This window comes from Rhinichthys klamathensis, unplaced genomic scaffold (assembly GCF_029890125.1).
Source record: "Rhinichthys klamathensis goyatoka isolate OS25496 unplaced genomic scaffold, OSU_Roscu_1.1 h1tg000015l_1, whole genome shotgun sequence".
NCBI classification, from domain to species: domain Eukaryota; kingdom Metazoa; phylum Chordata; class Actinopteri; order Cypriniformes; family Leuciscidae; genus Rhinichthys; species Rhinichthys klamathensis.
In genome coordinates, this window is record NW_026606567.1 from 4,030,266 (window position 1) to 4,040,597 (window position 10,332).

The 10,332-nt window shown below is 38.6% G+C and overlaps 1 protein-coding gene and 1 pseudogene across 1 annotated transcript; both read right to left on the minus strand.

Annotated features, from left to right (window-relative positions):
- Nucleotides 1–360: 360 nt before the first annotated feature.
- LOC130069765 (uncharacterized protein K02A2.6-like) lies at nt 361–3,309 on the minus strand (annotated as a pseudogene).
- A 1,005-nt stretch (nt 3,310–4,314) lies between these two features.
- On the minus strand, nt 4,315–5,535 carry LOC130069774 (uncharacterized). The gene has a single exon (XM_056233882.1). It carries the CDS (start codon nt 5,356–5,358, stop codon nt 4,315–4,317), a length of 1,044 nt encoding a protein of 347 aa, XP_056089857.1. The 5' UTR covers nt 5,359–5,535.
- Between the last annotated feature and the right edge of the window lie 4,797 nt (nt 5,536–10,332).

The following is a 10,332-nucleotide window of genomic DNA, read 5'->3' on the forward strand; positions in this document are numbered from 1 at the left end:
AAACCTTGTTTGTATGTAACCGCACGTTTATAAATATATTTTTTAATAATTCTGTTATATCTCACTGCAGCATATATGTAATAACTTGCAGGAGACAAATCCGTTAAAGGCAGTTCATTTACTCAAGGAACATCAAGACAGCAGTACACTTGAGAACAGTTCCAGGTGGAACACATGTCTACTGACAGTTTCTTCTTTGCTACTCTTAAGCCCAAAGCCAAAAAACATTAGATTGCCCCCTACAGGTTAATCTACAAAAGCTCACTCTACAACATCCCCTTCCCCCTAAGGTTACAATATAATTACCATATATGAACTTCATGTGACCACAATACTGTTACATTTATTTTTTTTATTTTTTTACCTAATTTCATAATCTTTCAAATGACCAGGCAATTTCCTGGTTCTTTGTGACCTTCTCATAATCACCACAGGACTAACAGATTTGTCCATTTCAGTTATTATCTCAGCAGCTTGAGAAGAATCCCCAGCTGCTTCAAAGGGATCGACTTCCTCCGGAATGTCCTCAGCCCCTGTTGTCTCCGTCTCTTTACAAACCACAGAAGCAGAGTTGTCAAAAAAGTCATAATCAGGAGATTTACCGTCAATTTCCTCCCCTGGACGTTTCACCCGCAATTCCTGTCGGCCATGAATTTGATCCACATGTCTTCGGACCACTCTCCCATCGCCCAGCATCACTTTATAGGAAAGTGGTCCAGTCACAGTCTCTATGTTCCCCGGAATCCATTTCGGTCCATAGCTAAAGTTGCGAACCAGAACTGGATCTCCCATACCAAAACTACGTTCGTGGGCCTTCTTGTCATGATGTGCTTTTTGCTTCTGTTGTTGTTTCTGAATCTTCCTAGTCAAGTCAGGATGCATAAAGTCCAGAGAACACCGCAATTTCCGTCCTTGTAACATTTCAGCTGGAGAGAGACCGGTGGTGGTCTGAGGAGTAATCCTATAGCTGAATAACACTCGGGCCAATTTAGTTACAATCGTCCCTTCAACACATTTTTTTAGCATGCCTTTAATAATTTGTACGGCCCGTTCCACTAACCCATTACTCGAAGCATGATAAGGTGCAGAAGTAACATGCTGAACTCCATTTTTGTTCAGGAACTCTTTAACTTCAGCACTAACAAAACAAGTAGCATTATCTGATACAATAAGTTCCGGTAGTCCCTGGTTACTGAAACTTTTACGCAAACATTCAATGGTGGCAGCCGATGTGGCTGAGTTCACAGGATACACGTCCATCCATTTCGAATGTGCATCAATCAAGACCAAGAACATTTTTCCCATAAATGGTCCAGCATAATCCACATGCAATCTTTGCCATGGTTTTTCTGGCCAATTCCAAGGATGCAGTGGGGCTACAGCCGGAACATTCCTATGCTCTTGGCACAGATGACATGTTTTAACCAACCTTTCAACATCTTGATCTAACTTGGGCCACCATACGTAACTTCGGGCCATAGCTTTCATCCTGGACACTCCTGGGTGACACTGATGCAATTGTTTCAGGACTTCTGATCTACCCACACTGGGAATGATGACCCTGGCCCCCCAGAGCACACAACCATCATGTACACTTAATTAATATTTTCTTGATGTAAAAGGGTCAAACTCTGCTCCAATTAACTCATGCCCACCACGTTGCACCATTTCTCTCACCCTGGATAATACCGGATCTTTTTGCGTCCACCCTCTCACTTGTTCTGCAGTTATTAAGGTTATGTCTGCATTCTCCAGCATCAGGACTCTTTCCTCCTGTTCAATGCCTGATTCCGTTGACACTGGTAACCGACTTAGAGCATCTGCATTTCCATGATCTTTGCCCGGCTTGTAGATGATGTTGTATTCATAGGCTCTTAGTGTCACAGCCCATCGCTGGATCCTAGGAGATGACATTTGGGGAACAGCTTTTAATTCATTAAATAAGGACAACAAGGGTTTATGGTCCGTAACTATAGTAAACTTCCGACCATACAAATACTTATGGAAGCGTTGTAAGCCGAACATGATGGCCAACCCTTCCTTGTCCAACTGCGAATAATTCCGCTCCGCTTGATTCAAAGTCCTTGACATAAATCCAATGGGTCTCTCACTACCATCTGGCATCTTATGCGAAAGAACTGCACCTAGGCCATAAGGAGAAGCATCACATGATAAAATCACATCCTTCTGGGGGTCATAGTGGACCAGAACTTGTACTGAGTTGATCATTTCCTTGGACTGAGCAAAAGCAGCCTCTTGTTCCTCCTCCCAGTTCCATTTTTCATCTTTTCGCAGCAATTTGTGCACAGGGGCTAAAATGGTAGACAAGTTGGGTAGGAACTTATTATAGTAGTTTAACAGTCCCAAATAGGCCTTCAACTCTGTCACATTCTTTGGTGAGGGAGCGTTTTGAATAGCAGTCACCTTTTCTGGTACTAGGTGGAGGCCAGTCTCATCTACTTTATGGCCCAAGAAAGTTACCTCTTTTTCCATAAAGGAACATTTACTCCGTTTCAACCGCAGTCCCGCTTCCTGCAATCTTTCCAATACCCTGGCGAGCGTTTGGAGATGCTCCTCATCATTACGACCAGTCACCAGGATGTCATCCAGGAAAACCGCCACATACGGAAGACCTTGCAGTACTCCCTCAATGGTCCTCTGGAAGATGGCAGGACTAGAAGACACTCCAAAGGGTAAAACACGGTAAGTAAACAGGCCCTTGTGGGTATTCACTGTGACATATTTCTTGGACTCCGCATCTAATGCAATCTGGTGGTAAGCATGGCTCATATCCAGGTTGGTAAACTTTTGTCCACCTGACAATGTTGCAAACAAATCGTCTATTCGAGGAATGGGATATTGTTCCAACTTTGAAACTCTATTCACCGTTAGCTTGTAGTCACCACATAGTCGTACAGTATTATCCGATTTTAAAACCGGCACTACAGGGGCAGCCCATTCAGAATGTTTAACAGGTTCTATGATTTTTTCTTTTAACAGGCGTTCTATTTCAGCTTCTACCTTTGTCTTCATTGCATAAGGAACTGGTCTGGCTTTGAAAAATCTGGGAACCGCTTCCTTGTCCACATAAATCTTTGCCGGTGGACCTCTCAATTCACCCAATTCCTCTTTAAACAACTCTGAATGTTGGCTAAGCACTTCAGTCAAGGTTACATTTTCCACCCCTTGAATCTTATGTATGGCCTCCCATTCCATGCCCAATTCCTTAATCCATCCTCTACCCAAGAGATTGGGTCCTGTTCCAGGTACTACCACTACCGGTAACTCCTCCATGGCTCCTTTGTGTCTAACTTCCACTTGCGCAGAACCTAACACTGTTAAGGTTTGGCCAGTATAGGTTTTTAACTTCAAAGAACAGTGCCCGGTTGCATAAAGCACCTTAAGTTTTTCCCTTAAGTATGATACTTAAGGGGCGATTTCCCCTTACCTAAGAGAATAACTTAAGGGTGTTGCATATAATCTCTTAAACGGTTCTCTTAGGTAAGGGAAACATTTAAGTGTTTCACGACAGCGATCCTGGATTCACGTTATAACAGTCTGTTGTTGCCATAGATACGCAAAACACTAACATGTCGGAATATCACGTGTCAGTCCAGTGACGCTATCACGCAACACCGCGTTAGCTCCGAAAGTGGCGGCAGTTTGTGTTGTTCACCGTCTCATGCTTTGGCATTTGTTTAGGTTTTATGAATGCACTTCTGGCTCTGTGTCTCGAAATACAGCTGAGTATATTTCCATAGCATACCTGTTTTCTTCTGTCATGATTCCTTTTAAAACACAGAATCAGCTCGTTCTCCTGTGAATTTTTTTCTGCACGGGTCGGCCACACACTCTCCGTTTGCGCACTAACTTAACGTTGTGATAGTCTACATGCGAGTCGCGTGTAATGACAGACAGACACCCGTCTAGTTTGATAGCGATGTCAAATATTGCGCGTCGATCAAATCGGTATTCTTGCAACAATTTTTCATCGCTAAATTGGTCCAAAGGGTTCTCCCTATTCCCTATGATCTTCAGCTGGTTCCATAAATTCAGCCATGTCGTCTTATTTTTGTCCGCGTTACTCTTAAGGTTACAATTTCCAAACCTTAAGTTATACTTAGGGAAATTACCGTTAAGGGGTTTTATGCAACACTTAACGATTACTTAAGTGAAAAAACAGCATTTAAGGGAAATTCTAAGTGTTTATGACGTTTCACTTAAAAAAAACGTTAAGTAACACTTAAGGGTATTTTTCTGCAACACCCTTAGGTTTAAGGGAAACATAAGGGCAACCTTAAGGGAAAATTACACTTAAGGTGCTTTATGCAACCGGGCACAGGTCTTTAATTCTGGAATTTTATGCTTTGTCCATAATTTGGAAAAATTTGACCCATTCATCACAGTCACACCACAACCGGTATCCACTTCAAAAGGTATGATGGACTCATTAACCGCCAATGTAATAGTCAGTGGAGCAACCTTTGGAATCTCGGTTTCTTTCAAACTGTGAACTGTAAAAATCCCCTCTTCATCAGATGCACTTTTTTCATCTCTGCCCACATAATACGATCTCTGTCCTCCTCTGGTCACAACTCTCTTACGTCTTTCTCCCCCTTGAAAGTTTGTGTCTCTGCTGGAACTTTTTGATTTGCATACTTTCATTATGTGCCCTTGTTTCCCACATTGGTGACATTTCTCAGAAACAAATCTGCACTCATTGGCCAAATGTTGCAAACTTCCACATCTGTAACATGCTCTGCTTTGACTTTCGTCCTGCTTTACTGATGTTTTATGCACTCTCATTGACATGGATGTTTCTGAGCGTTTAGCTTGCAAATCCCTTACATCCTTATTGGCCGTTTCCATTGCTTGAGCTACTTTCAAAGCCTTTTCAAAAGTTAGATCCGCTTCTGCCAACAGTCTACGTTGAATACGGTCATCATTTATGCCACATACCAGTCTATCCCGAAGCATTTCTGTCAATTTTTCTCCATAGTTACAATCATGAGCCAATTTCCTTAATACTGCCACATACTCAAGTACAGTTTCCCCCTCTTCTCTTGATCTTGAATTGAATTTAAACCGTTGTACAATTTCACTAGGTTTTGGGTTGAAATGCTCTTTAAGCAATTCTACTAATTCCCCAAATGTCTTTGTTCCTGGTTTAACTGGGATCAGTAAATTCCTCAGTAGACTGTATGTTTGACTTCCTACAGTGCTCAACAATATAGCTTTTTGCTTGACTGCTTCTGTAATTTCATTTGCCTCGAAGAAATGCTGCAAGATCTCACAATATTCTTCCCAAGACTGAGATTGACTATCAAAAGGCGTGACTGTTCCTACCATGTTGGCCATCTTCTTTTCCCAAGCTCCAACTTGTATGGATTAAACTTATTCACCTTCCAACACTTTTTCCTCTTCAAGGCGTTTCTTCTCTTGCTTTCATCCTCGTCGCCAAAATGTAATAACTTGCAGGAGACAAATCCGTTAAAGGCAGTTCATTTACTCAAGGAACATCAAGACAGCAGTACACTTGAGAACAGTTCCAGGTGGAACACATGTCTACTGACAGTTTCTTCTTTGCTACTCTTAAGCCCAAAGCCAAAAAACATTAGATTGCCCCCTACAGGTTAATCTACAAAAGCTCACTCTACAACAATATATTTTCTTGTTCTGTAGCCATCTTCTCACATTTGCCACATAAGCACCTTTACGACAAGTAACGTTAATGTCAACATGATCCAACAGGTCCCTCGCATAAATGTAATTTCGTTTGTACGTAGCAAACGTTATCACAGTATTTGTGTTTGTAGTTTCAAAAAATTGCGCCAACGTTATCACAGTGTGTGTGTGTGTTGCACATCCATAATTGCAAAGGGGACGCGATTATATTAATGCCGCGTTCCAGGCAACCTGTAACCCGTGTTTTTCCAACTCGTAACTGGGAGTAACGTTACATCGTTCCAGGCAACCTGTAACCCGTGTTTTTCCAACCTTATACCCGTGAAAGTGCACTGGAACGGCAGTCAAACCCGTGACAAAAACACGGGTTACAGGTTGCCTGGAACGCGGCATAAGTACATAAATCTATAACCATCCCGAGACGTCCTGGTCCAATCTCATTTGTGTTTATTCTGCCGGAGTCTCTTCATCATCTGGGTCTGATTCCAGTTCAAACATGTACGGCTGAATGCATACAAAACAGCGGATCTCTCACTCTCTGCCATTCTGCTTCTACCGACTGTTTATTGCCATTAGGTTTGCAAGTTACGCCCTCATCCAAAGGCAGGGCGGGGATATGCAGCTCATTTACATTTAAGGTGGTACACACCAAAACAGCTCTGTTTAAAACAGGCTCCAAAAATGACATTTTCAAATGGTTATAATAAATTAACTGTGGGGTATTTTGTGCTGAAACTTCACAAATACATTCTGGGGACACCCAAGACCAATATCTTGTAAAAAGGGGCATAATAGTTAAGTGCCCTTTAAGTTACTTGGAAAAAATGAACAACATAACTTGTACATAACAATAAACGTATGTAACTCTTAGGACAGTCACTGTATTACTCCATGTACCTTCTTGGGACTCTGATAGGTCTACCAAATCTTGGCAGGGCATAACATTTTTTTTTTGTTTGGTTCCGGTTTCCGACCGACCCTGTCAATTTATGTGCGACCTAAATTTATTTTATGAGCTTAGGGAAGAAATAATAAAAATTAAATAAATACACAAATAAAAAACTTTGAGGCGAACTATAATTTACGTTTTTGTACAGCACGCGATGCAAGATGCCTGTTGTCCTCCAGCAAAACAAACGAGGCAGCTACATGGTCGTTCACACATCGTTCGTCAAACTGAACTATAATACAAGTTTTTGTTTTTTTTTGTCATTAAGGACACTTTTATTCATATACGCACACATACAAATGCATGCATTCATAGGCACGCACACACCACATGATGCGTTAAAGAGTAGCCTAACCTCCATCCGCCTCCCAAGTTTCACTAAAAATCATCCCAAATCAAATCCCAATACCCTCTTCTGCTGTCTACCACTTCTTTCACCATGTATTTGTTCGTTTCTTTTATTATTTTATGCAATCCAAAACACTCTAACCTGCCGCGCTTCGTATCTCCAGAGCCCGTCTAACTTGTCCGCGACAAATGGATTTTTGAAGGACAAGTAAATAGAATTTTACTTGCCCGAAGGGACAAGTACAAGTAGCCTGATTAGAACATCAATAACAAACAAAAAAATAACTAGGGAATCACTAAACCGAGAGAATGATTCTGATTTTATTACATTTATTGTAAGTTGCGATCGATTGTGGATAATAAATGTATTAGCCTGCTGACGGTGAGGTTACGCTGTTGACGCTCGCGCAGCCTCTCGAGGAGAAATCTACACACACATGAGCGCAGCACACACTGTTAACATCATACTGCCTATAAAAAAAATCGAAATGTGGAGTTTCTATATTTTAACATATGTGTTAAGCAGCCTCAATTATTTTTCCTTAATACCATATGACGATTGAAAATGTGACATTGATTTCCTACAACAGTTGGTAACACTTTAGAATACGGTTCCTTCGTTAATGAATAACTACACAGGAACAAATGAGTAACACAATATTAACAATCTAGTAACTACACTGTAAAACCTGATGAGTTAGTTCAACTCAAACCGTTTGAGGAAACCGATTGCCTTAAATCATTTAAGTTTATTAACTCAAACAATTTAAGCTTAAAAAAATATTTGATTTGTGTTCAAGTAACTCAATAACTTATTGTTAAGATAACTTGGGTAAATAAAGTTAATAGTACTAATTCCATTCAGTTAATATATCTTAAATCTATGAAATACACTGTAAACCCAAATAAGTTGGCAGAACTCAAAATACTTTTATTAGTATAAACTTAGTTAGCTTTAAAAAGCTAATCTGCTAACATAGTAAATGCTAACATATTAGCAATAGTATGTTATACAGAATCGCTTGCTGTATGAGCACAGCAATATAAATGGATTATTTGCTCTCAAATCAAGCTGCATGCACCACTTGTCACCATGGTAACTATCCTAAAGCCAACATTAACAGAAATTCTTCTAAATTAGCATAACAAAACATGAATCACTACTAAATCTCACACATAACATTAATCTTACACACAAAAAAACATTATATTACACTTAATTTTAGCATTTACTCTCCCTTTCGAGTGCCATCGGCAAAGCATGCTGGGAAATAGACATCCCAGCTGTTTCAGTTAAACTTAAGTTCGTCTAAATTAAAATAAATAATTTCATAAAACTCAAAACAATGAAACAGTTCAGTTTACTTAAAATATATCAGTTCAGTGAACTTGAAAGAAAAAGAAAGTGCTAAATACTCATAAAAGTTCATTTGACTGAACTAATTTGTTTAATTTAAGTTTGTCCTACTCAAACCAATTAATTATTTTGAGCATTAGTGTTTACAGTGTACTATTAACTAACAAGAAATTCTGATTTACAAATTAGTAGGCTAAGTAACAGCGCACAGATGAAAGTGGTAGTTCACTATTAACTAATCAATAACTACTTTTTTTTAATGCTTCCCAGAGAACTACTGTAAGAATAATGGTAACTAACTAGTAATGACTCAAGTGTTACTACATACTTCTAAAGGAATGACTAATTATTTGGATCCGTATTCTAAAGTGAATATCATGGTAACTAACCAGTAATTACTCAAGTGTTACTACATACTTCTAAAGGAATTACTAATTCTTTTAAGCTTTTGAGGTTTTTGGTGAAGTTTTAGATAGTAATTCCCATAGAAGTATGTAGTAACACTTGAGTAATTACTAGTTAGTTACCGTGATCTTCACTTTAGAATACGGAATGCAAAAAATTAGTAATTCCTTTAGAAGTATGTAGTAACACTTGAGTCATTACTAGTTAGTTATCATGATTCTTACATGAAAAGCCAATCCTAAAGTGTAGAATCTTCTAATCCTTCACAAGATATTTGCACACACGTATGAGGTAGGAGACATTAATAAAATCTTTTTTTTTTTTTTTTTTGAGGTATAGGTTAAATAATAAAATCACTGTATATGGTATTTGGATGGCCGATAACTCATTATGTTCCAGCCGTCACCGTGACTCTGGCCAATTTTCTGGCATTCCTCTGGACTGGCATTGAATCACTACAGGACAAGTAGGTCCCGACAACTGCATTTAAAAAGCCATTTCTTTAAAATTATTTAGTTGATAAATAGTTCTCTAGGAGAGAGCATAGGCTAATTATTTCCCAAATCATAAGTCTGCTATGCTATTACATATTGATAAACCTTGTGTATTTGTTTACAGCAGTTATTAATGTTAATGTTGTGCTAGTCATTTGTCCTGCATTAGTTATTGATTAGTTAAGTTTTGCATGAACTATTAATCTTCTTCAGTAGTTCTCTGGGAAGCATTAAAAAAAAAGTAGTTATCAATTAGTTAATAGTGAACTACCACTTTCATCTGTGCGCTGTTACTTACTAATTCGTTAATCAGAATTTTTTGTTAGTTAATAGTAGTTACTAGATTGTTAATATTGTGTTACTCATTTGTTCCTGTGTAGTTATTCATTAACAAAGGAACCGTATTCTAAAGTGTTACCCAACAGTTCAATAAACAGGTAAAATTTAGTCACTTACATTTTAGATTGAAATATTGGCTGTTTTTGTTCTGTTTCTGCAGCGAAAATAGTTCCAAACAAAAATCACTGCAGAACCATTGCGCATCTCACAGGAACACTCAACCTGTTTTTATTACTGAATGATTCAGCATTTTGACCGAATCGGTTGAGTCAAAGACTCAACCGTCTCATCCTTGTCTCATGTCTCATCCTTGAATGATCAGCCGTTTAAACGAATCGTTTGAATTAATGAATCAATGACTCACTCATTAATACGGCCGCCTGCCACCACCTATTGGCAGTTTAGTGTTATGTTTATAAGTAGCCTAGTATAGGCTACTTCTTTCTGATGTTTCTTATTTGTACATTTAAATCAATTTCATAACATTATTTTATGCAATTGTAATTTTTCAGTGTAAATTATTTAATTTGATCAGCCCTATAGGGTAACAGTATGCTTCATCTTTCATTTTAAATTCCTAAATTTGATCAATAAATTCAATTATTTAGAATAAGACGACACTATAGGGCATTTAATAAGATTTAAATTGGCATACAATATGCCAATTTAAATATCAAAGCTGATTGAACACTGATGAGAACATTGCTTTAGAATAAAAATAAAAAAAATAAAAAAAATCCAGACAAGCAACTTTT